At 37.8% G+C, this 27,920-nt stretch overlaps 1 protein-coding gene across 1 annotated transcript in view; it reads left to right on the top strand.

The window, feature by feature from the left end:
* Nucleotides 1-27,920, top strand: part of MTF-1 (Metal response element-binding Transcription Factor-1) — a 98,799-nt gene that overhangs the window by 18,787 nt on the left and 52,092 nt on the right. The window contains exons 3-4 of the mRNA XM_083141447.1: nucleotides 5,029-5,179; nucleotides 17,340-17,471. Coding sequence (XP_082997573.1) covers nucleotides 5,029-5,179; nucleotides 17,340-17,471 — 283 coding nt within the window. The remainder of the gene's footprint in view (nucleotides 1-5,028; nucleotides 5,180-17,339; nucleotides 17,472-27,920) is intronic.

The raw sequence follows: 27,920 nt of genomic DNA, 5'->3' as shown, positions 1-27,920 counted from the left end.
ACCTGAAAGAAGTCCCAACTCGTATCCAGAAGGAAGTCCAAGTCAAAACCCAGATCCCGAAGGAAGCCCACACAAGTGTATAAAGGGAGAATAGGCAATCAATTGTGAATGTGATGACAAACGAATAAGAACTAGAATGAATTTGAATCAAGAATATAGCAATTGAAATTTATGTAAAAGTCTGAGTACTTCTATATGAATATATTCTCATCACGGCTGAGCCGATACCACTTTGAATCGATACCGATACCCTCACCGATACATACTGATGCCAATACCGATATTTGTATAATTTCAATTTAAAATATATATAAAATTTATATACGTGTGTGTGTGTGTGTATATATATATATATATATATTATATAATTAGCCTTTTATAATAATAGTAATAATAATTATTACACACACACATTATTATTATTACATTTTATACGTGTATACATTTCTGCCGAGGGACGATGAATAAATTAACTCATTAAATGATGCTCTCTTCCTACGATACATCTTAACTTTACAGGCTTTTTTTTAGGTAAGTGACAATCGATCAGATGATTCAAATATGAGAGAAATATTAAGTGCAGCTAAGAGTGAGGCAATCATGTCATTGTTCTCCTCCTCTCCCCTAATGTTCAACCTCTTCTAAAACTAAGGGATAACTCTTCCAAAACTAACATTAAATCATCCGCGAACACAAGTATAATTGGTGATTTACCAGCCCCGAACACAACATCTAAAACTAACAGTAAATCTGTATTGTGAAACCAATCTTGTCTCTCTTTTGTCCTTTATTAAAAATAATAAAAATTAGTAAACAAAATTTAAGGAGAGAATGATAGCTTACCAGTCTCTTGCTTCTATATCAGGCGATTGATTTCAGTACAGTGACTTTGCTTTTGATATAATATACTATCGGCAAATAATTTCTAAAAAAATAAATGTATAGTTCTATTGCTTGGTGTGGAAGGAAATCCAAACCCATCACTACACTTTCCAAATAGTAAGTGCCATCAACTGTCGTTCAAAGAAAATTATTGCCTTGTCGCGTTCCCTGTGCTGCCAAAACACGCCTGTTGAAACCCAGTTATCCAGGTCGGGACAAACAAAAGTATATATAAATATAATTGGTTCAATATAACGCTTGAAAAAGTTTGAGAAAATTCGAAGACTACAAAAGGCGGTGGCTTGTTTTATCTGTGACCCCAACTTTCTAGCAATTTCCTTCAATAAAATGTTCCTCGTGAGCTAAGTAAGGAAAGATAAAGAAAAGATGAAATGAAGACTGTGGACAGGCCCATAGCTAGAATTGATCTCCAGTGGGGGCTCATGGGTTATCAGGGGGTGCTTTGTAAACCAAGTCCATTTTTCAAAAGTTTAACAGTGTTAAATGAAGTAAATTATTTGTGTGTGTGTGTGTGTGTGTGGGGGGGGGGGGGTGAGGGTGTCATTAAGTTAATATAAAATTTAGAAATATCATACAAATAGTACATTTTTCTATAGGTAACTTCTAAAACATATCTTGAAATATTAATTGCTATTGACATAATTCCTTATTACATACTACACACTACTTTTGATGATACAGATATTTATATCATACAAAACAATGCACAATATTCAATCATAGTGCCTGTACATTCCACCCCCAGCTGAAGGAATAAAACTTCCCTTCGTTCCCAAAACTTAGAGACTGTTGACCTTTGATGCAGATAGCGTATGGAAGGAATGTGGGTGATGACGTCACAGATTTCTGTCTAAATGGGAGACCACAACAGGGGCAGCAAAGGTACGGATAAAAAAGCTCCTCTGTGAAAGAACATTCTATAGTCTAGAGAATCTTCTAAATACTTGCCGCTACTTCGACTTCAGCTTATAAACAAAATGAAGTTTATGTTCTGTGAATTTATCCTTCACCAAGTTGTGAGCAAAATAACATCTGCTGTCTACATTTTCACTCTTCACTGCAAACAAATTATACAAAATAGTTTTACCTAATGTCAAGGGGGAGCTCAGACTGGCTACGGCCCTGCTATGCATGAACTTTCTAAACTCTAGACAACCTACTAAATACAGGGCATCTACAAATGATTAAAGCAGTTTCACGATGTTACTGTATGTGTATTATTGAACATATTGTGAAGTAACTTTACAGTTTTCTAGAGAAACTCAACAAGTTTTGTGACACATTACAAGTGTTCGATATGCCCCCTCTTCGTGATTCTGCAGACATAAACTTTATAATCAAGTTCTTCCCAAATGCGATGAAGCATTGCTAGATCACTTGGTAATGGAGGCACAAACACTAGATCCTTCACATAACCCCACACACAAAAAAGTAACTGTGAGGCAATGTCAGCAGTTGTCGATCATCATTTCCACAACGACCGACCCATCGGTTTGATACTCTTGTGGTTAAGATTTTGTGGACATCGTAATGGAACTGGGGCGGAGCACCATCCAACTGGTGGATAAAGTTCTCTATGCCTGTCTACAACTGTGGCATGAGTCGATTTTCTAACATGTCAAGATACCCGTATTCTGTAATGGTTGTTCGCTGAAGAAGAAGGACCGTAAACTCTAAATTTTGAGATTGCACAAAAAGCATTGAGTTCCTGAAAGTCACAAATATGCTCAACGGCACCACGGTGAACAGAAAACTCCCATGACTTGTACTGTGTCACAAAACTTGTTGAGTTTCTCTACATAACTGCAAAGTTACTTCGTGATAAGTTCAATAATACATGTACAGTAACATCATGAAACCGCTATCAATCATTTGTAGACACCCTGTACTTTCCGCTACTTAGACTTCTGTTCATAAACAAGATGAAAGAATGTGGTAGCTGATCTTCATTCTGTGAATTTGTCCTTTCATCAAGTTATGACCACATATTATCCGCTGTCTACATTTTCACTTGTCACTACAAACAAATTATACAATGGTTTTTCCTAATGACCGGGTGCTAATGACAATGCAAGGGGCCCCCCTTGCCCCTGCCTATCTACGGGCCTGACGGTGGACCAGATGTGGCTGGATGGGCATGCTACCTCTTTGTTTGAAACAAATAAAATCTGTGATTTTTTTAAATTTATTTTTTCAAAATATATTCCTCTGAATTCAATTTATCTGTCTCCCAGGGACGCATGCTATATTTTACCATTATCCCAAAATTTGTTGCTAGGTGCCAACAAAGTTCAAATTGTACTACGTTTAGCACAGTTATGCTAGGGTTGGCATCACTGCATGAAGCTGCACTCACTGTATCCATTTCGGGCAAATGCGCCCCTGAAATTATGCGTTCCCGCATGAATCACATAGAATGTTATGGGATCAGCTGAGGCTCTCGGAGATGTGGCTAAACATGCGACGATAGAGCCTCTGGCAGGGATGGAAATTTGTGGAAATTATCGTAAGGCTTAGAATTTCAGTTTTCTTGTATTAAGGCGTCGCTTAATGAAATTATAAGTAATAAAGTAATCCGTAATAGCCAAATATATTAGGGTAGGCCCCTCTTATGAGGCTTCGCCACTGATGGAGAGAATAAGTCCATATTGCTCTATTGTTTTTAAAATTGATGAGACACAAGCAAGGCTTGTTAGGCAAAGAGGTTTAATATTTGATGGAAGGTCACCACAAGAAGAGGATGCTATACATTTTAAAGTTTAAATTCCTTAATTCACAGTGTGTTCAAAAGAAGAAATTGTGAGAGTAAAAGCACAGACATGCTGGCAGTATAAAGATTCAGTGGTAGACTCCATGTTGTTGATGTGCCCATTACCCATTTCAGAAGATAATTCTGCATAATTTACAACCTCTTTGTATGCAAAAGTTCCTGTGCAAACACTTTTTAAATAAAATAAATTATTTAAATTTGAAATCAGAAAATAAGGACCTAAAATGTTTTCACAAAGAATCCTCAATTCATTTATGAAATTTTCAAAACAAAAATAATATTTTGTTGCAAACAGAAGTAATGTTGAAAGTTAAACATTGGGCCCCTTATAGAGGATTAGGTCTGGCCTCCCCGATGCCTTTTAATCAAGGGGTCCCGGGTTCGATACCCAGTGGAGGCTCATAGTGGTTCGGATCCCACTTTAAACTGTAGGTCCAGTCCCGATTAGCCTTACTGTGCATAAAGGGGACTTAAAACACCAAATCAACATCAAAAATATAGAGGAGGTCCAAACAATTTTTTAGGGGGCAGGGGGGTTGGCGGTTTTGGCATCCTGCATGCCAGTAGAGTGTACATTTTTTGTTGCTTTAGTGCATTTGACTTTCTTCCCCAGTTCTTTTGTCATTTTGAGAAAAGATAAGAAAATTAGTGGTGAAGGTTAAATATGAGCTAAAGCAATGACAAATGTACATTTTGTTGACATGAATGGGCAGAGAGCAGTATGGCCAACCCCAAAGAAAATGACTGCAAACGTGCAGATAATCATTGACTCTCCCATGGTTCGTCCATGATCTTGATCTCAAAGATCTCTTTTTTTTAATGGTGAATTGGTATGAATATGGACAATCTTCTATTAATTCAATATAAAGTCAGTTTATGCATAACCAGGATGCTTTCATTTAGAAGAAATATAAACATGTAATGTTGAATTGGATACAAATAGGTTTGCATTTGAATTGTGTATCTCAATTGGCATTTCTTAATTTAAATCTTTTAATTCAGCTTTATCTAAGGATCCCTCACTTTACCTAGCTATGGCCTTTTCTCGGTGCTTCCTGGCTTCCATCTGGCTAGTAAATCTTGTCTCCGTCAAAAAAGCCACATTATGCCCAAGTTAAGCAGCATGATAGGGTCCAATATAATTCTTAAAAAATTTAGACACAGAGCTTAATATATGAGTTTTCTTCAACACCATGTCTCCCAACTTTAAAATATACCCATGAGGTCTTGATTCTAAGCCCATCGTATTCTTCCTTTTCCTGGGACTATGAAGCAGGAAAATGTAAAATTGAGGGATGTAAGGTTTGACTGTATTAGCTAAATTTATTATTTATTCTTATGTGCTTTTGTCACAGGAGAGTATAGATTCAAATGTTCTGAACCAGGATGTGGAAAGGCATTCCTTACTTCATATAGTCTGAAGATCCACATTAGAGTTCATACCAAAGTGAAACCATTTGAATGCAATCATGAAGGCTGCGAAAAAGCATTTAATACTCTCTACAGGTAAGTGTTTGTTGAATATGATTTGTAATTAAAAAAAAAAGAACATATTAGTGACTTTTGCAGTATTAATTTGTTAAGTAATTAGAATTAAAAAAAAAGAAAGTAAAGTGTTCCCCTGTGCTTAGCACCACGCCATGAAGGCGTATAGGGGGTGTGGGGGTAACGCCCCGCACTTTCTTGATCCGGTCGTGAGTGGGGGTGATGTGATCAGCATCACGCCCCTGACTGCCTTTACCCCCCAGAGTTTCCCCCAGGTACCCATGTTATTCGACGCTGGGTGGGTGCCGGGGCCAAAATATTGCCATTATTATGTTATGTGATATATATTATTCAGTAGGAGGGAAAGAAAAAAGAGTTTACAAGATCCTTGTTGAAATAAAAACATTGATTGTAAGAAACCTAATGGAAGGTCAGGACAAAGAAGGAAAGATCAGGTAGACGCTCCAGAGGAATGTTAGCAACAGGGAGTTGTAACAAAATGAAGGATTACTTTAATTGTAGTTTCCTTTATGACACAACCATGAACAGTGTACTTTTTGTGGAGAAAGAAATGCTCTCTCAGAGTATTAGACATTATGTTACATGAGCAAATTTCTGATGGTGGGAAGCCAGGTTTTATTGAGAGCCCTGGGGTTGGTGTTGGCATCAGCGGGAGTGGTCACTATTGCTTAGGTTTCTTTTACGAGTCTTTGTAACGTGAATCTGGCTTCCATAATTACTTTGGCACAGTTTATGCTATGGTTTTCATTGATGAGGTGGCAGGGAAAGACCATTCTTCTTCCAAGCTGGTGGTCCGCATCGTGCTCCTTGAGCCTATCCTCCAGTCGGCACTTCGTCATACCTACGTGCTTGCTTCCATAGGTGCAGGTGATCAAGTAGATGCCACTTTTTGCACTCTAGGGTTGATGTAGTATTGCTTGAAATGGGTTAGGTGGAGGCTATGGTGGCTACCTTGAAACTGCTTAGTTTGAACTTTTTGTATTTTTTTGGGTTGGTCAGGATATCAGGGGAGGCCGGTCCATTTTTCTTTTATCTTTTCATTCTGGTTGTGTGGCTGGTTATTTTTTCTTTCAGTTGCTTTTAGGAGGTGGAGAAGTTCCTGTCAGTTATACCCATTCTTGATGCCTAGGTAGATGATGCGGTCGAATTCAGTGTGCAGGTCTTCAGGTTCTGAGGTAAGGTTGATGACTCTCAAAGAAGTTGACCCAGATGTTGTTTTTTTGCCGTGTAGAGTGGCCGGAAAGTTTGTGAATGTATTGTGATCTGGAGTTGGGTTTCCTGTATACATTGGTCTTGAACTTGTTATTCGTCCTGCTTATGGTGAGATCCAGGTAGTTGAGTGTGTTGTCATTTTCCTCCTCTGGTACGAAGTGGATGGTTGGGTGGGCTGAGTTATATAACAGTTGGGCTGAAAAGTTCGTAGGCTGACTCATAGATGGCGTTACTAGAATTAAATCCATGTGCTTTTTACTTAGTACTAACCTTCAAAAGATACGTGTATAAATTTCACAGCTGCCGGATAATTAGCTCGTGAGATATAGCATTGTGAGTGAAGCAGCTTTTGTTATTGTGAAAAAATGGATAAAAAAGAATTTCGTGTGTTAATAAAGCATTGCTTTTTGGCGAAAAAAAATACTGTTGAAGCCAAGGCTTGGCTTGATATACATAATTCGGACTCTGCACCAGGAAAATCAACCGTTGAGAAGTGGTTTGCTAAATTTAAACGAGGCGAAATGAGCATCGAAGACGATGCACGCAGTGGATGCCTCAAAGAGGCTGTTACCGACGAAAACATCAAAAAAGTCCACAAAATAATTTTAAATGATCGTAAAGTGAAGTTGATCGAGATAGCTGAGACTTTAAAAATATCAAAGGAACGTGTTGGACATATTGTGCATGAATATTTGAACATGCGAAAGCTGTGTGCCAAATGGGTGCCGCGCGTTCTCACAATCGATCAAAAGCAACAACGTTTTGATGATTCGGAGCAATGTTTAGCGATATTCAACCGTAATAAACATGAATTTTTCCGTCGATATATTACAATGGATGAAACATGGCTCCATAACTACACTCCAGAGTCCAATCGACAGTCAGCCGAGTGGACTGCATGTGATGAACCGAATCCAAAGCGTGGAAAGATGCAACAGTCGGCTGGCAAGGGTATGGCATCAGTATTCTGGGATGCGCATGGTATTATATTCATCGATTACCTCAAAAAGGGCCAGACCATCAACAGCGATTATTACATAGCGTTGTTGGAGCGTTTAAATGATGAAATCACGAAAAAACGGCCCCATTTGAAGAAGAAAAAAGTGCTGTTTCATCAAGACAATGCACCGTGTCACAAATCAATGAAAACGATGGCAAAATTATATGAATTAGACTACGAATTGCTTCCCCATCCACCATATTCTCCAGATCTGGCCCCCAGTGACTTTTTCCTGTTTGCAGACCTTAAAAGAATGCTCGCTGGAAAGAAATTAGCACTGATGAAGAGGTAATCGCCGAAACTGAGGCCTATTTTGAGGCTAAAGAGAAACCGTACTATAAAAATAGCATCGAAAAATTGTATGACCGCTATAATCGTTGTATCGCCCTCGAAGGCAACTATATTGAATAATAAAATCGAATTTTGTCAACAAAATATTTTTTACTATGTTAGCCTACGAACTTTTCAGCCCAACTGTTAGTCGTTTAGCTTCATGGAATTGTTTGTGGTTTTTGTAGAGAAGGATGGAGTTATCAGCATACCGTTTGTATCCAATTCCAGAGAGGAGGGGTGAGGACAGGACTTTGGTATCTATTGAATTCATGACTATGTTGGAGATCATAGTGGACAGGGGCTTTCTCATGGCCAGGCCTTCTTCCTGGTAAAAGTATTGGTTTTCGAACTGTAGGGTAGAGGTTTGTAGGCAGACTTTCAGGAGGGATATGATTAATTCAGTCTCATACGGGCTTTTCTTGTTGGTTAACAGACACTTCCTGGTTTCACTTATGGGAAAGCTTCTTGGTATGGATGGGTACATTTCTTGGATGTCTATGCTGGCCAGTCTTATTTTGTCAACCCCCACGTATCCGGTAATCATCTCTTTTACTTCCTAACTGTTTTGGACACTATTTCATATTTCAGACGGTAGTCCTCTCCATCATAGTCATAAATCCAATTGAAACCAACGTCCTGTCTTCACCCTTACTTTTTAAGGCTCGGCTGGACCTTTGGCATGTGAATGGGGGAATTTTTTCAAATTTTCCTCTCCATTCGAAAAACCTCTTGGATATTTCAAAATATGAAAAATTACATATGCTTAGAATTCCTTCTAGAGCGTTGACGTGACCTTCTAGAGCGTTGACGTGAATTTTCGTCTATTAAACTATTGATAATATCTAGACAACAGTGAAAGAAAACTACACAAAAATTCACGTCAATGCTCTAGAAGGGATTCTAAGGGTATGTTTTTTTATATTTTGAAATATCCAAGAGGTTTTTCGAATGAAGAGGAAAATTTGAAAAAAAATCGCCCATTTGCATGCCAAAGGTCCAGCCGAGCCTTAATTGGCTACAAACGGTATGCTTACATCGCTGTTCAATGGTGCATCTTGTTTGGTCTATATATGGTGTCCCACACTCACATGGTATACGGTATACTCCAGGTCATCTTTCACTGAATGGAGTAGGGCCTTGATTTTCAGTGGCAGCCTGTGAATGGTCTTCAGCCCGTGCCTGGCTAGAATTCTGCTCAACTTCCCGGAGGTGTGTCTGACGAATGGTAAAACTGCTACAGTGGGGCATCCCTCTCCTGTGTTGCTGCTACTGGTAGAGGGCTGTGCGGTGCAGAATCGATCCTTGGAAGGGCCTCATCCTCATGTTTGGCTTCTCTGGGTTGTGAACCACACTACAGCAGAATGGATACCACATCAGAGATATCAACAGGGTGATCAACAAGGCAATTTCAGCTCAACAGAGACCAACCACGGACAACAGTGTGGCCCTTGGAAGGGCCAATTCTTCACCACCTAGAGAATCCGAACATGAGGACAAGGCACGATTCTGCACTGCACAGCCCCTCTACCAGTAGCAAAACAGGACACTCTACCAGTTTTACCATTTGTCAGACACACCGGGAGGTTGAGCAGAATTCTAGCCAGGCACGGGCTGAAGACCATTCACAGGCTGCCACTGAAAACCAAGGCCCTACTCCGTTCAGTCAAAGATGACTTGGAGTATACCGTATACCATGTGAGTGTGGGACACCATATATAAGCCAAACAGGATGCACCATTGAACAGCAACGTAATGAACATCAGTGCAACATTTGATTATTTCAACCAGAAAAGTCAGGACTTTCGGAAAACAGCATCATCGAGGGACACAGGATTTTATTAGCAGACACCAAAATAATAACCAAATGTGCCAGTTACTGGGACTGACGAGTAAAGGAAACTATAGCCATTTCACGGTGCCAGCTCAGTCACTCATGGAACCCACTCCTTCGTAAAAATACGATACCATCCAATGAGAACACCAGGATCCAGACTGACCCAATAGAAAGACAGCATCGAAGCCCTGCCCCATAATATATAACTGGTCTCCATTTTTACATTCCCCAGACGTTGTTGGCGGGGGGGGGGGGGGGGGTGGCACTGGCTCTTGGAAACGTCCACGTGGCCCCCGGCTAATGTTTCTGTATTTTACTGGAAATTTTATTTTGTGGCAAATATTGCAAAATTGTTCTTCAGTAAAGTTTGCTTACAGTTTGAAACACTGCTCATAAATTTCCCACGCCATGAACGCCAAATCAAGACTTGAACTCATTTTTCTACTGTTTGCCTGTCGAAAACAGATGCAATGCAGGAGCTGCTGCTAATGATTTTAAGGGAATTCGGAGGTCTTTTGAAAATGTACTTTTCCTCCCTGCCAAGTCAAAATTTGGGCCGATTAACTGGTAAGTGGTAACAGACGTCCCTTGGGATTGACGTTACTCCTTCTGGAGCTCTTTCTGTCTCAAGATTGCGGAGACTGTAATAGTGTGGTGCGTGGGATAGAAGTTGCAAGATAAAACTTGAGGGGGAGGGGTATTGCCACTAACACATGGCTATAATGAATAATATGCCACCCCTCATTTATGAAAGATAACGAGGTATGTACTAAATTATTAACAATGATATACACGCTTTAGATACATTAGCTTTTCAAATTCTAAAGCGCTTTCTGTTATCATTTATATAATTACTCAAAGAAGATGGCAGAGTGGTTAGCACATTGTGCTACGATGCCATGCATCCTGCGTTTGAATCCTGGCCTGAGCATCATCATACCATCCCTCATCCTCATCTTCGCAAATTTGCCAAAAGTGGCAGAAGTCAATCAATCATCGCTCATAGAAGCGGAGATCTTCCATGTGGTAGTGTACTCAACTTGAGCAATTTTGAGAGAATATTTTCTAATTCCATTTCTAGGTTGGTTATTTTTTGTTGCTTTTTGTTAATCGCGGCGGTGAGGATGAATGATTAACTGAAGAAATGGTGGTGGACCAAGCATAGTACACCCATGCCTGACCAGAGGTAGAGCCTGGGGCATCTGGTTTCATAGCATATTACGGAAGTGGAATTTTGTAAAAACTGTAAAAGTGGGCTGAAGGAAAGTAGCATCGCTGGGTGCATAAAAAGCCACGTGCATAAAAAGCCACATACATAGATACATTCATAGATACATACATACATATACCTTAGTGCAACCTATCTTGACAGTGACGTCAGCTGGGACCGCACTGCAACTTGATGTATCACTCCGTGCCAAGCATGAAAAATTTTCTCCCGTGACATTTGCCCCTCAGAGTCCGCAAAGAAAGCACATAGGAAGAGCGGAACGTTCCTGTGTGCAGCTCATCTTCATGCGGAGAAATGTAAATACTTGTGGCTAACGAAATACGAACACGAAAAGATAAAGAAATTACGAAGTTAAAAATATATTTGGACTGAGAAAATAACGGACTTTTAATGTTTTGAAAACATGTAGTAAACGAAGTACTGACATAAAGTAAACATTGATTTTACGAATCTCTCTAGAAAGCCACTCTTGTTGTAATTTTTTCTCGAAGCATTGTTTGGTACAATCTCATTGCGAACAGAATGATACGGATTATCCATGACAATTATGCTATTTGGTTGCAGTTTGGGTAGAATGTCGACGAACCACGTCTCAAAGCGCTGTCTCAACGTCTTTTCTCGAACGAAACAACAAACAAACACTTTCCACAAAACCATCTTCGCTTTCTACATACACAACAACGAACCTTCCATTTTTCGCCTGGGCTGAACTCTGAGGATAGATGGAATGCTTACCAATGTGACAGGAACGTATCTAGAAATACATTTCGGGGGGGGGGGGGGGGTCCGACCAAGTGTGTCAATAATAATAATAATATAATTAGAATAATTATATTGAATTAAAATAATATTAATTGAATATATAAATTAATTAATATTGTTTTGTTATTACATGAATAGGTAAAATTAGTAAAATAATAGATATATAACATCTATTCATTATGTAATTTATGTGTAGTTAAGATCGCCAAAATTTGTGTAAAAGCAACAGCCCTGGCAAGGAAATTTATGTCAAATAGACATAGAATTGAATATTTATTGAATAACAAAAAAGTACTTAGATAATATTGTAATAGGCAAAAATAATTGTACTTGGGTTGTTGTTTTAGTCCACTTTATGCACTGATAGACTAATCGGGACTGGATCTACAGTTTAAAGTGGGATCCGAACCACTATGTGCCTCCACCGGGTATCGAACCCGGGACCCCTTGATTACAAGGCGACGACGCTACCACTGCGCCATCGGGGAGGCTAAAAAATAATTTTACTGTGATCGCTTTTAATTGCCAATTGGAATTGACGAAAAGTAAATTTGGTGATTAATATTTCTTGCATATTATCATACGTAGTAGTGTGTATAAATCTTTGGAAGCCGTATGAGCCAAATTCCTTGCCTTTCAATAAGTTCAGCGGTGTATAACCATCGATTGTACAACAAATGCTAAACAATTATATTTTGAATATTTAAAACTAATACTTGCTAAGTCTTTCGGAAGGTGGCGGTCCGAATGCCATGGATCACCTAAATACATGCTTGTAATGTGAAACAACTGTTGTGCCCTCCCAAGGTCTCATACATGTAATGAAGATTTTTCTTTGACAGCAATCCGATATCGCTTTATTGGCATAGATATTAGTGAAACCAATCAACAATGTCTGTCTACGAACGTTTCCTTATCTCAATACAAACCCAGGTCGTACAAAATATGCCTCATTGTTGATGTGCTTATGGATCAGGATCTCAATCAATTGCAGCAGCCACTTTTCCCCCTGTTGGAAATTTAGCTTTCTCATTACCCCTAAACGTTTTTGTGACAAGTGAAACGGCATTTCATCACAAGTACGTCGCAAATACAAATACGTTTACACCTGCCTCCATATGACTATTCAAGGTTTTCCCTTTACAATGCGATTTAAAGTAACATGCAAGCGAAACTCTTGGCCGGATCTCACTCGCTGAGGACGTGTGATAACCAACAGACAAAGATAGATTCACCCTTAACCTCACTTCGACCTGCAAACACTTCCGATATTCGGGTCAACAAAGCCACGCATAATTTTTTTTAGCTTTGACTTGGAACAAAACAATTGTACTGGATACTCTTGATTTCAACAAGTTTTTCAGAATCTAACATCTGCAAGACATTTCTATGTACTGTATACGATGCAACGTGCTTCAAGTAAGGAACTATATTCTTGTGCTCAAGTCTCGCGAGCTTGCCGTTCGAAGGTGCGTTGCCATCCCGTATTCATTATCGGAATCCAAATCAGTCTCGTACAGTTTATTATGTTTATGTATCATGCTAATTTTAATGGTTATTTATTATACATTATTATATTCTGCAAGAATCCTCGCATTGTAACATTTTGAAATTATTTCCCTTCTATCTTAATCTAATGAATTTCATTCCCTTGTTTTTCTTTTTTCCGAGTGCAGACAGTGAAAGTACGAACGCTGTAGGTTTGCAATGCTGTTACGACGTCACTGTCAAGATAGGTTGCACCCGAGTATAGATACATACATACATACATACATACATACATACATACATAGATACATACATACATATATACATAGATACATACATACATACACACATAGATACATACATAGATACATATATACATAGATACATACATATATATATATATATATATAGATACATACATACATACATAGACACATACATACATACATACATACATACATACATTCATAGATAGATATATAGATACATACATATGTACATACATACATACATACATAGACACATACATACATACATACATACATAGATACATACATACATAGATACATACATTCATAGATAGATACATACTTACATACATACATACATACATACAGACACACACACACACACACACACACACACACACACACACACGCACGCATGCATGCTTGAGGTATCCCAGTAAACCACCAATATTATTTATAATAGGGAGTGGTGTTTACGGAGGGCACTCAAGTATCAACCTTTCTTCCACGAAGTATACCATGGACTACATTGCTGCTGATTAATAAGGCACCGATATGTGGACCCCCAGCCAGTGTAATCCTATGACAGGTTCTGTTTTGTCTTGTCAGTGTTCCTTCGTGATTGTCCTTTCATCTTATCATCATTCATCCTCAAAACCGCGATTAAAGCCAGTTTTTGAGAACTAGATATTATCGTAGGAATGAAAGGGGAGGATAACAATGAAGCAAAAGCAGTAAATATATCTACAATTTCCAACTTCTTCCTTGCAATATGCTCAAATTCAAATTTCTTCTTCTTATTATTATTTTCTTTGAATAAAGCATTTTCCATATCATCAATTTCATCTAGCTACTATTCATCATAATCATTGTGATTAACCAAATGTAAATAAAGTGACGCAAATATAAGAAATCTACAATAAAATACCAAAACAATCAAGTCAACACTTGTGCCATCAAGTGCCTACGTCTATTTCATCATGTTGGGTGCCTATTTGCCTGCCATTTTATAAGTTTTTAGCATCTATAAATCTACACCCCTGCTCATTACTCTAAGGAACAACAGCACTTCGTGCTTTGTAGTACTGAAGTATGAGATACTTGGAAGGCACTTTCATCTCGATGTCAGAGAAACCCTCCCGCGGTTGTAAACACAAGGGGCGGAAAAGAGCCGAGTGGACCTTCTGGCTTCCGGCCCTGAATGCTGATGGCAGAGAGAATGGGATGTATCCCATTCTCTTTGGTCGACGATCTGTTAGTGGGATGTATCCCATTCTCTTTGGTCGACGATCTGTTAGTTTCTTTTCATCCTTTCTCAATTTGGTCACACCCTAAATGCAAGTGTGCGAGGCGGTACACCCTGAAATTTGTCTCTGTCAGCTTGAACACAATAGAATCACGAATGTACACTTTCCAGAAATTGTTTATGATTCGGTAGAAACTTTGTTTCACAAATAAAATAAATACACCGCTGTTCTGTGTCGGTCTGATTGAGAATTTGGACTGGTAACCTAAGAAAGAAAAAAAAGTGGCAAATCCAAACCCCCATTAGCCGCCCCCGTGACAGAGTGGTTAGCACATCATGCTACGATGCCAGGGGTCCCGGATTTGAATTCTGATCTGAGCATGGGAGTGTCCATTCATGAATTTCATCATATCAATACTCATCCTGATCTTCGCAATTAGCCAAAGTGGCAGAAAAGCAAAGTAAAATCAATCAAATCAATCAATCAAAGCCAACCTCTATTAGTGGCCTCGCTGATGGCGCAGTGATAGCATCGCAGCTTGTAATCAAGGGTTCCCAGTTTGGATCAAAGCAGAGGCACACAGTGGTTCGGATTCCCACTTTATACTGTAGGTCCAGTCCTGATTAACCTTCTTCTGCATAAAGTGGGCTTAAAACGCTAACTCAATCAAGCAAACCCCCAATAAAATTAGCCACGATTATTATTTTTCTTAGTACAATTTTAACCCCCTAGAGTGTATTATCCACTTTTACAATTCTTCCCCCCCCCCCAGAAAAAACATCCTGCGTAAGATGGTGAGTGGCATGCATGTGTATATGAGAGTTGATTTTAATTTAACGTCTGTCTGACTCTCATTCTCTCTATATCCATCCATCCATACATATGTTCCCACATACATATATAATGTGGGTTGTTGTTAAATTTCTTAATGATTTGAACGAGAAATTTCTGACATTTGCCCTTCCCCCTCAAACTGATCAACCTAGCTACGTCCCTGACATTCTCTGAATATGAGGGCAATGTATGTACTCGAAACGTTGGAATCTAACGCCTATTTAACCTGGCTGGTAACCCTAGTACACCTGCTCGAATCACATTGCCAGGAAAACTACAATTCCTAATTAAAGATAGTTAAAACTACAGCACCTAGAATAACGTAGTGTGGAAAACGGCATGGTTTTGCTCTCTCTCGCTGGTTCCACTCAAAAAGGAAATCCGCTAGAGGCGCTGGTGTTGACACCGGGGTACAGCGCTCGACTGCTTATAATGGAAGTAAATGGGTTTTTTGCTGCAACGTCTGATTCTTTTCTTTGTAACATTTCTTTGCATCAGAAAATTGTTATGATATTTGGTACAGTAGTCGCGAAAATATTAAAGAATATTATGAACCGTCTATCATGACCTGTCCTTGAGTTTTTTATTAACAATACGGAAGAAAACATAGGTATGGATTGTAACACGTAACATGACAATTGCTGCGAGAATTAGTATTGTGTATGCATTATCCTGAAAGGTTCATTAATATTGTCATTGTCACAAATATTATTTTTATGGAAATTCACACAGACAATACTCGTTTATTTTAATTAATTAATTAATTAATTTTATTATTAATTAATTTGCGGTTTATTTTCATCAAGTACAAGGTAGACATTTTACAGCCAAGTCACGAGTAAAAATGCACAGTCCTTAACACCAAAGTTCTACTTACCATTACCAATCGACACGAATGTAAAGCAATTTGTTGATAGAGATGACAAGGTACATCGTAATCGGCTATTTCAACTCCATGGAATATGAAATTAAATTCTTTCGAATATCTGCACTTCGGGAAAATGACTTCATAATATGTACGCCACGAAACATTTTTTCCCCTTCATGACACTATTTCAATTTTATTAGTATACAAAAATAAACTTGTGTACACAATCCAACATTCGACGTCCAGCCTCACATGCGATATGTTGATGCTCGTGTTGCGTTGCACATAAAACGTATTTATGTTACTTTTCTGTGTAAATTAATACCATTTCGTGACTGCAAATCACTCCACAAATATAACTGTTTCCATCAATTCACTTACCGCCTTTCTAGAGAAACAAATCTACACAATATATTCCAAAAACTAACTAAGCCGCATTACTTTCATATCAAAATTAGCCGCTGTGTCGATCGCACTGCCATCTACTTGTCATCGTCTCGGGGAACCAGTTTCTTGGGTCGTTTTCCACACTACGTTATTCAAGGCGCTGTAGTTAAAACATTACTGATGGTTTGGAAATGTATTTGAAAAATACCTTTAAAAGTCAGGGAATTTTTTTTGGCAAAATCAGTGACAACACTATCAGAAAAGAGGAATAAAACTTAATTTAAAAACCTCTCTTGTTTTAACGTTATTTCTTTTCTAAGTATTTGTGTATTATTTTGGTATATGTGATGTATGATTGATGACGTGTTTTAACTTTACAGTGTCAAAATGTAATAGTTTTTATTTGCTTCACTTTTAAGGATTTAACAATTTTGTGTTAAAATCTTTTGACACACTTAAATTTTCTAAATACTTGATACAGTACTGTTTGTTTATTTAATAATGTCCAAAGAGACAAATTTCAAATTCAAATTTTAGTCTTGAAATTTTGGAAAGGTTACCCTGAAAACTTGAAATTATACTATTCAAGTTTTCAGGGCAGCCTTTTTGAAAAAAAAGCAAAACTTGTTTTTTCTTATTTCCAATTGGTAAATCCAAGTTTATAATTAGAATAAATAAAAAACTAAATTGAGGTTAATGTTGTTATTGTCTTACAGATTGAAAGCCCATCAGAGACTTCATAATGGCAATACTTTCAACTGTGAAGAGCAAGGGTGCTTGAAATTCTTTACAACATTCAGCGATCTTAAGAAGCATGTTCGAACTCATACAAGAGAAAGGCCCTACAGGTACTTACATCTTTATTTGCATGTCTTCTGAAAATTAGGGATGAACATTGTTTCTTCACATTGCATCGACTAAATTTTAGAACTGGTGGTATAAGAAGTATTTTGCATGAAAGGAAATACATTTTTATTGTTTAGCCTTCAACATACACCCTTCTAACTGTACACGCTGATATGCTTGGCTGTACAACTTCTGGATGCTACTGTAGAAGTCATCGTTTGCACTGGTGATATGAGTTTTGATATATCTTCTCATATTTTTTCATGTTATTAATATATCCAGCCCTTCATTTACTCTTAAATTCCACATACACGTTAATATTTTATATTACATGAAATGTTTTTTTACTTGTTATAAATTATCGAATGCAAATGTCCTTGTCTCTCATCCTACTTGTGAGAGAGTGGTAGTGTGTACTCACTGTATTCGAGAACATAAAAGCCAGTCACCTGATCAAGGGGTTCCTGTCATTCTCACAAAGCATCTGAAGACCAACAAGATCAGGGTGGCTACTCACCGGGAATTCCTTATGAATTATTGGCTCCGGGAATTATGCGTGAAATTTTCTGTGTAGATGTGAAAAATTGCACCTTTCATTAATCCAAATCCCATTGAATTTATAAGCATTTGTAAATGTTCTGAGGCAAGTTTTTCACAGTTTAGCTTTTATTTTTATCAATGAAGTTAAAGAAAGCTGCATGGAAAATAAAACAGAATTTTCTCAGTGTGTTTACTTTGTTAGTGTCCTTTGCAGAACGATCTATCTGACAGATGGAAGATGATTGCAAATTAAGATATCTTGAAGTTGATCTCTTCCATATTTGCAGGCTCTTGTTTCAATTTTTTTGGGCATAATGAAGACGAATGATGCCATTCATTTGATTGCCTTTTTAATTCAGCTTTATAGGATCTTGATCACTTTTCGTCCATTGCAAGAAAATGAGGAAGGAATGCTTCACCGTCCTTTCTATAATGTTCGGGGTGAATCCATGATCATTACTGTTTGTGCCACTTCTGCACTTCATCTAGGTGATGTGTCACCTATTTCACCGATACTTTACACATGCTCAGGTGCTTTGTTAACATGTGGTACACAGCTGATGTTGAAATGATGACGATCATTTCCAGCAATATCTGAAGTTCATGCAGGTGTTGTTGGTCTGTTATGGTACAAGGTTGCCCAGCTATGTTGTTTGGTGGCTAATCCACAGCTATCTTGAAATGCCCTTGCTCATATGGCCACATTGCAGTACAGAAGAGCTGAGTCACCGGAAGCCTCCTGTAATCCCATGTTATTTTGCAATGTGTTTCGTCCACTTCCAACCTGAAACTTTATGAATACTCACTGTTTCTGGCACGTAAACATTATTAGGGTGATCAAACACATACACCACATGTCAGCTGCTTCTAATGCACTAATACAGAGTAATAATCCCAACAGTATTGTCAGTTCAAGAAAAATGGCTCTCATGTCATAAGCAGTGACATGAGCTGCATAGGCCAGTCAACAAGGGATCCAATATGGGAAAAAAAAACATGGAAAGCTGGAACAAATTTTATTATCTTCCTAAAAGGATTCGTAACAAAATTAATTTTGCTCCCCTGTACCATTTCCAGATTTGGAAAATGGCACCCAACATCAGTTTTTTGCAAATATCTTGCTTGGAAAGCGTTTTACAGCAAAAGTGTTTATGACAAAAATTAATCTACATAAAATTCTCTACAAAAATGGTTCTTTGCATTTTTCTTCTAGGAAGAACCATAATGGCCCTAGAAAAGCGAGTAATTTCACTTTTTTTTCTGCTCCATTTTGCAAGAGCGAAAGACATGGAAACGTTTTTGCACGGCAACTTGAGGGCTTACTTCTTATTAAAATACCTATTGTAAATGTTCTAAGGACTTTTCTTGAGAATGTATTTTCAAGTGGCAATATATGTATAGTATTAATTAAACAATAATTTTGTGATATTTAATATAAAATAAATGAACATAACGTCTGTGTTTGCAAAATAATATAACACAGTTATTTTTAGAAGTAAATTTACTTTAGCATATTGGTTACGTGCGTGTTACTCGCTATCTATAAACAAAAATACGTTAAAGTATTGAATTTTGTCTACTTACGTAAGTGGTTATGTATTCATAGTAAAACTACGTTTCGGAAGCTTTTGCTACCTCCATTTGGTGCAAGGAGCATAAATCTTAATCTTAAAGCTCAGCTAGCTTATCTACAGGGTAGGGTTCTTTGTAGACAACGAAACCAGACAGGATGCCTTCCAATTAAGACGTTTAAATGAATATACTATTTAAACAAAGGATACAAGGAGTAAGAATATTTACATGATAAGCTACTTTCTTCTATAATTCTCGGTTACAGTCAATTTTCATTTCAATATGCTTTTTATTATTTCTTTTCTCTATTTGAATATTCTTCTATCTGGACTTCCTTCTTAATGGACAGATCTGGATCTGGACTTCCTTCTCAATGGATGTTCTGGATCTGGACTTCCTTCTCAATATGGAGGATCTGGATCTGGACTTCCTTCTTAATGGACATTCTGGATCTGGACTTCCTTCTTGTCTTCTTTGTGAACTTCCCTCTGGATTTCAATTTATTTATGTTTTGACGATTTAATGAATTCCTTTATCCTTTTCCAGCTTTTTCCTTTATCTTTGGGAATAATACTAATATTCTCCCTTGCGGCTGCAATTGAAATGCGCCAACACTAACTGGGTACAACAGAGTGTATACTTGGTACAAACGACTGACACGCACATCCAAGTAGGTGCTACGGTTGAAACGTGCAACCAAAAAGTGCTGTGGGGTGTCGATTGGAACGCGCCACCACTGTTGTAATCAAAATTTCTGCTATGGGAATGATAAATCAATGAGACAGATGCAATATCTGTTCAAAGACACAAACTTGTATCAGTGCTTTGACTTCTTTAATTTTCATATTAACTTACATATGATCACTGATTTGATTTATCGAATATATATATCGATTTATTTCTTTTATATTTATTCTTTATCTTCTTATAGTAGATTCTATTGTTTTTCATCTTTCCAATCTGCTTTGTTCTTGTTTATAAAGTTGTTCACCTATATTATGTTAATTCTTAATTTTGCCCACCTGGTGCTGCCATCTCTATTCGTCTTTGGCAAACTATTTACATTACTTGGTCCTATTGGGTACGTAACACTTTACTGCTTCCTTCTTCAGGTGGTCGTATTTTAGGCTCGGAACATCAAGCCACGTCAGAGAAGTGTCATACGAGGAATACTAGGTAAAAGCACTTCATGGTGCTCGACACATACAGATTTAAAACTACCTTTGTTAAAAACCGTTAAAAGTCACGAAAAAACATGTTAAAAACACCACTACGTTGTGCTTGAGTGTCCGTTGAAATTCCTAGTTCCTTCCCAAGGTGAAGCGTTCGAGCAGCTGGCGCAGCGCTACGGAGTTGTGGGGTACTTCCCCTCCCACGAGAGGTCCCTCCCCTTTTCTTTCATCACCAATCCAAGGAGAATTCGCGTTCCACTTTGGCTGCTTTCTTTAAATTACTGTGTTAGATTATTTTGCATGTACAAAAAATGGTTATGCGAACCTTCAAGAAGAACACGTCTGTATTTGTGCTACTGTTAGAAAGCAAACCATCCGTTATCTTCTACCAGCAAGAATTCTTGTAAGTACATATGAACAAGATCATCATAGTTGTCGTGAGCTTTCGGATCAAAGCAAAAGCCACAGGCTACAATGTACACTGGGATTTCAAATCGAAGTGGTGATTTTAAATAAAGATTTCCTCTTTAGTTTAAAGGAAAACATTTACCGTGCATGCACGACTAACAGACGAGGTGCTACAATGTATGGTACAATGCTACAATGCAGGGCCTAGTTGGAGCGACACATGCGTCAGTTCGAAAAGTTGCATTTATTTCTTGAGATTGGTTTCCAAGAGACACGTGCCTTTCCTGCCTGAAAGTTCCTTTCCTCTTCTATAATCTTGTCTGAGGAATCTCTGGGGCGAGTGAATGAAAAAGGTCTCTGCGCTTGAAGTAACTCTAGAAGACTCGACCAATGAATGCTTTAGAGGAAATGGGATTGATTGACGGTGAAAAGTGACTGCAGCTACTAGTTGTTTACAGGACCATGTATGGCTTCGCTTCTCCCACTCGTTTTCTCCCACTTTCTACTGTAATGTGCAGCCTTGATCCAGAGATTCCCGGGACAGATTATAGAACAGTGTCAGATTTTGACCATGTTAATGTATTGTAATGTTCACAGATCATTGAACATTTTAGCCAAATTTTCCTCCATCTACAAGGCCCCTTATGCAACCTTTATGGCGTTTACAGGGTATAATGCGAAGAAGCTCTGGCATTGCATCTTCTTTGCCTGTTGTTATACTTTTAGAGGGTGGTATACAAAGATGATCATAAATAGAAGGCTCCTTGGTTTTCCGCATCCCTCCTTCATCAACTATAACGTGTACGCAGAGGGCTGCATATCGGTCAGAATCGCTTACTAGGCCCGCCTGGCTGGTCGGGCGGGCGAGTAAAACTATATACCTGAGTTTTGACCCGTCAAGCATCGAAAGCCCACGGGTAACTGGAAGGCCTTGCAAGACGAAGCTCGCTTATCTTCAGCGAACGCTCTTCCGGTTTTGCACCGTCTCCAGATACATGAGTCACGCAGTCACCGTTGCCAACTTTCAGATTCTAAACTGTTCTAGGAGCACTCAAAATGTTCATCACTTTTATCAGTTTGAAATTGCAGACATTTATTCCTTGCTAGAAAACATTTGTATCACTCACACCCAGTGGCGGTGATTGGGTTCCAAAACTAAGGGGCCAAGGTACAAAAGTAGGGGGTACATGGTACATGTACAACCCTTGGTACATGAGGTTAGCGTGGTGCAAAAGTTTCAAAAAGTTGTTCTACATTATACTTTGGGGGGGGGGGGGGGGTGCTCCCCTATGGCGCAGTGGTAGTGTCGTCGCCTTGTAATCAAGGGGTACCGGGTTCGATACCCGGTGGAGGCACATGGTGGTTCGGATCCCATTTTAAACTATAGTCCAGTCCCGATTAGCCTTATTGTGCATAAATTGACCGAATAAAAGAATCAATCAATCAAACAGATTTTCTCTCTGGTGTAATTTTGCCAATTCAATATCCGAATTAGTTGCTCAAGGACCCCCCCCCCCCTGAACACTAAGGCACGATGGTCCACAAAATGGAACATGAAATCAGAATTTGATTATAAAAGGTTTTTGAATATTGTCATCTCTTTCAACAAATCGTCGTTCGCTCATGTTGTTGTAACACCAGTAAGCCTTGTTTCCATGATATGAAAAACTCAATATGCTGACCAACGCAGAAATTTATTTTATTTTAAAACATAAACTAAATGTAACGTTTCAACCTTCTAGCAAGGTTTTCTTCAGACTCTGTATCCAGTACAAAAAAAATGTTGTTGCTAGTTATCTAGTTCTACAGACCGCATTGATAGTAATACGATGCAAAATATAATTGTTAGCTTGTATCTTCATACGGGTGGAAATAGCAGGCAATGCTATTTACACATTTCAACAAACGAACAACGTAAAAATGAAACCGAGAGGAGATTTACGATTTCAAGACCAGAAAAGTGACATAAAATGAACAAGACACAAAAACCTATTTCAAGACCTTCGAAACAAATTTGGAAAATATGTGGTAGTTCGTTTGACATAATAATGAAACTAATTTGAGAAGTTACAAAAATCTTAGGTACAGTGGCGTAGCAACGTATCGCGAGGCCCTGGGCGAGATTAGAATGCAAGGCTCCATCCGTTCTTTAAGTTTGAAATATCAATGTGAATCGATATACAGTCATCAAGGAAACGTCAGCAAATTGTTATATTTATATAATAGCCTATAATAATAATAATTAATTTCTGACGAAAATTATATTTAATAGTACGCGACAGAGAAATTTACACTTGGCAGAGCTACATTAACACGCTGCTGGAATTTTCATTAACCAAGGCAGTAGTAATAGTACGTTTTTAAGATGTTCTTTAGACAGTAAGACATCTGAAATATCCTTAAATATGCTAAATTTTCTTTAAAAAAAATCAGAAATACAAACTAAGAACCTTTAAATATAACCTATACTATATTATTTAATGAGTCGTTCTTTGTTTCCTCATTTCAAAATTTGTAGGATGTAAATGTCACAAACTATGGCTTAAGTAGAAAATATCGAAGGACGCACATAAAATGTCTGTGCTTGATAGAGCAGGGGCAAGGGGCTGCGCTAAACCACAATCCTGTCTAGGGTCCCAAAGTATCTACCTACTCTTCGACACAATCGGTTTCAACATCAGCAAATCATAAAACGATAGTCATTTGCCCCATAAATGTGAAATCTTTGGTGTAATCAATTGATACTGCTAATTTGACTTTGTTGCACATTAATTGTACCAGTTTATTTTGAATTTTAGGGCTTAGATGATAATAATAATTGTGAATCTCATTTTGTTGTTAGGTCTTAATGTTCTTGTAATATTAAATATTTGACGCAGTGGCGTAACAAAATCGCAAAGTATGCGTCCGCAAGAAACAAATTTCGGTCCCTCAAGTACAGTCAGATTCTTCCAGGAAATGTATGTAATTACTTAGAATGGCTGCTTGTGGCTACACTTACGTTAATAATTATACAAATCGATGCTCTACCTCTGAATTTTCACATATTACAACATATTAGTTAGCCAAATATCAGCTGCCATATTTATTTACAGTTTAATGAAAATGACACTATTTACAGTTTAACGTGATTAGTATTTGGATATTATTCTATTTAAAAAATGTGCTATTTTTGCTTATAAAAATTATTGAATTTTAAATCAAGGGAAATTTAAGTGGGTTTTTTTCAGATGACATATTACATTTATTTTCGTATGAGCTTCATCCCATCAGGACATATATTTTGTTTCCTTTATTTCCTTTCTTAGAGCATAATAAACATTATTAAATGAATACGAAATTAATATACTTTCACAAAAAGTGATTCTGATATCTACAAATTTCTTGTGTACATTATTCTGTAATTTTATTTAAAGTGATTTCAATAAGTAATTTTTTTAAAAAATAGAATTCCCCAATTTAAATTTTGATTTAAATCAAACCACCTTGCTTAACAGAAAGCTGGCTTCTGGGCAGCGAATGATACTTTTACATTAGATCTTGCCCTTTCTCGTTCAAGAGTGAGATTACTGAGTCCGGTAAATTTGGGCTGAATCATGCCATTCGACACTACATTCCAGAAGTTTTTCCTAAGTTTCAATTTTGAGAAAGGTAGTTCTGTTTTCGTGATTGTTACTTGAAGAGTAGGAAAAAAACAGAAGGCGGTACAGGATACAGAGAACACTGAAAGCTAGTGTAGAGCTATCAAGGAGAAGAAACTTTGCCAAAACACTTGATTTCAGATTTAAGCACATTCCTGAAACGTAAAACTTTATCAGGATATTCTGAAGATAAATCATCTTCGTGCCCGTTACAGAGGGCAATAGCTGCATCTGAAGTTGTAGGAACGAAGGAAGAACTGCTAATATTATCCATACCCTTCCTCAGTTTAAAACACCGGAAGCATTTGAATGCCCCATACTTTGCTCCGTGGCAGTTTGAGGTGCTTTATCATTAACATATTAAAATCGTGTAGGCTATGCAAGGTCACGAGACAGAAGAAAAGCCAAGACAAAGCACTTTCTATTCAAGAAAATAATAATTGGATAAAATTATTGTCCGAGCAATTTTTGCGTTAAAGTTTCACATGAGAAATAAGAATTGATTTGACTTTTTGAGACCCCTTAGGCTTAGAGCTCCCGCCCGCCTCTGATTTGACGTATTCATTCAAATTATAACGTTAAACTAGAATATAAAGCCAGATAAAAAAATGTTTTAATTTTATTGCCCACAAAAATTAGTCTTTTCTATCTTTCTCACTTCCATTTATTACGTTTTTCGTATCAACCTCATAGGACACGAGGCCCCTTTATGCGCGAGGCCCAGGGTGGTCGCCCACTTCGCCCACCCCTTGCTACGCCAATGGTTATACAACCTCAAGGCACCTGCGGCTAGCAGAAATTCAAATATTTCCATGCGTAGTGAAATATAATGGCCGTTGGCAACACTGACAGTAGTGCTCGCCGTCTACCTGCAAGAACTACATCGAGTCTCACGGGTCTTCTTAAGACCCGGGTAATAGAAAAACCTGGCAGGCATCGATGCCTGTGTACAACTGTGACGTGAAGCTCGCTTGCGCGATGTCGAACACCTGGGCTTGACGTGCGTGTTGCATATTATTGTAGGCGCGCCTCCTCGCAGACGGGTTTTTTCCGGGTCTTGTGCAGGTCTCTACGTGTACGGGCCAAGTTTGTACATAAAGTTTTCTCTGAATTGGTTTTGTGATTTTTTAGTAAAATATTAATGTATATACAAATTTTGGATCAACTGAATACAACACATCTCTGATTTTTACTTCAGAAGTGACCGCTCAGGCGATTATTTCTCTTATTTCGTTCAAACTTGACATTTGCCAAATACTCAACATTGAAGACATTCCAACATCATGAGCATCGGATGAGCATTGGAAGGATTAGTGTTCTTATTCCCTGTTACCTGTGACGTTCCTTTCTGGTGTTTGCCACTGGATCACGGATTACTACGTCACGGTAGCTACCCAATCTCCCTGTGCGGCGGAGTTATGAGACTCACCTTAATGTATACTACACTGGATTCTCAGGACGAAACGGTTTGAACAAAAAAAATAGCTTCTTACTATTTTACAAATTTAATAAAACATTTTACCTTTAAACAATCACTGCAAATTAATAACAATATTCACCAACACAATCACTTTTGAATTAAGTTGCTGCTTTTTCTTTAAAACAGCATTTTTCACAAAATAGACGTCATCTTCCGCAACTCAACTTATTTTTTTCTCTTTTTGCACTGTTGTCCTCGCAACCAAATCAATAAAAGATTGGACAGTTCTACACATCTTCACAAACCGGAAATGACTTCCGCTTCCGATATTGCGTGTAACAAATGTACAACAAAAATTACAAATTTAAGCCAATATCAAAATATCAAACAACAGTATTAAAACTAACAAATAAATCAAATGTGAAATTAACAGAAAACAAATAAAACATTTCATATGGTCAAAATAAACAAAGCATATCAAGTTCTCCTCCCATACAAACAAAGAAAATTGAGGTAATGTTTATGTACGAAATTTTCTTTATAGAATAAACTTGATTCTTCTACGAGCTTACTTCAGAACTCTTCACTCTAAAACCTGCATGCAAACTCGCTCTAAGAAAATTCATATGATCCTACATTTTTTAATCATAAAAACAAATCTTCAAACTATCTGTTCTCTTGCTTTGTGTAGAACTTCTTTTCTTTCTTTCACCATCCTTTCCACAAATTCTAAGAGCTTCTTAACATTAACAGCTTGTTCTTCATCCAACTATACATTTCCTAAACATTTGTATTTCCAAACGTTTAACTTCTGAAGTTGTTCTGGGCTTAAACTTAATTATTGACATTGAAGTCTCACATAAAATTATACCTTTGTTCCCTATTGGCCCTTTATCATTGTCAACTATGGCTGTCCTTTCCCTTCGACTTCGCCATTCATTCTCAAATTGACCTCCTGGAACTAAATTATCAACATTGTGAACTTCTTATTCTTCTGGGAATTATGCCTAACGTCAGCCCTCTTTTGGTTTAATAATAATCATTACAGGAAATGCAATTCAAGTTGTATCCAAATCATGTACACAAGCCAAGCATCATCTGAATAATTAGATGACTTTATAAACTCTTCTCTATCCATTTTCTTCAAAGAATGTGCAGGACTCTCGACGATTACTTTCTATGTTGGAATATACTATTCAACCTTCACAATGCAAACAAAAGATAGATTTTCATATAAATTTGAGAACACATACTTCACATCTTCACGTGCAAGCTTATTTGATAGTGTTTTACAAGCGGTTTCTTTTTATTTTCTGAACTGTTTTCTTCTTCCTTCTTTTTCTCCATAGATCAAACATTTCTTTCTTCTCTTGCCACTTCAATAATTCTCCTTCCAACTTTTTCCTCTTGGACAACGGAACAGGATATGGATTGGAGTAAACAGGTTCTTCACTGGTTAGATTTATTTCGCAGATAGAATTCCTAGATAATCCTGGCTTGTCGGCGAATATTCTTGTGTATTTCAACAATAAATTAAATAGCTGCTCCTTTTCCTCAACTCTCAAAACATCTGAAGCAAAGGCTTTATCTCTTATGTCTGATTCTGTTGCAGTCCACTCATCAGCGTTAGCTTCTTCCTCCGCTTTCGTACACTGTATTAAGGCTGTCTTCTCCCGCGACTCGCCCTTCTCTGAATCT

Source organism: Lepisma saccharinum, chromosome 20, assembly GCF_977018435.1.
Source record: "Lepisma saccharinum chromosome 20, izLepSacc3.1, whole genome shotgun sequence".
Taxonomy (NCBI): Eukaryota; Metazoa; Arthropoda; class Insecta; order Zygentoma; family Lepismatidae; genus Lepisma; species Lepisma saccharinum.
Note: the sequence above shows the minus strand (reverse complement) of the source record. Positions and strands in the feature narration are given on the sequence as shown.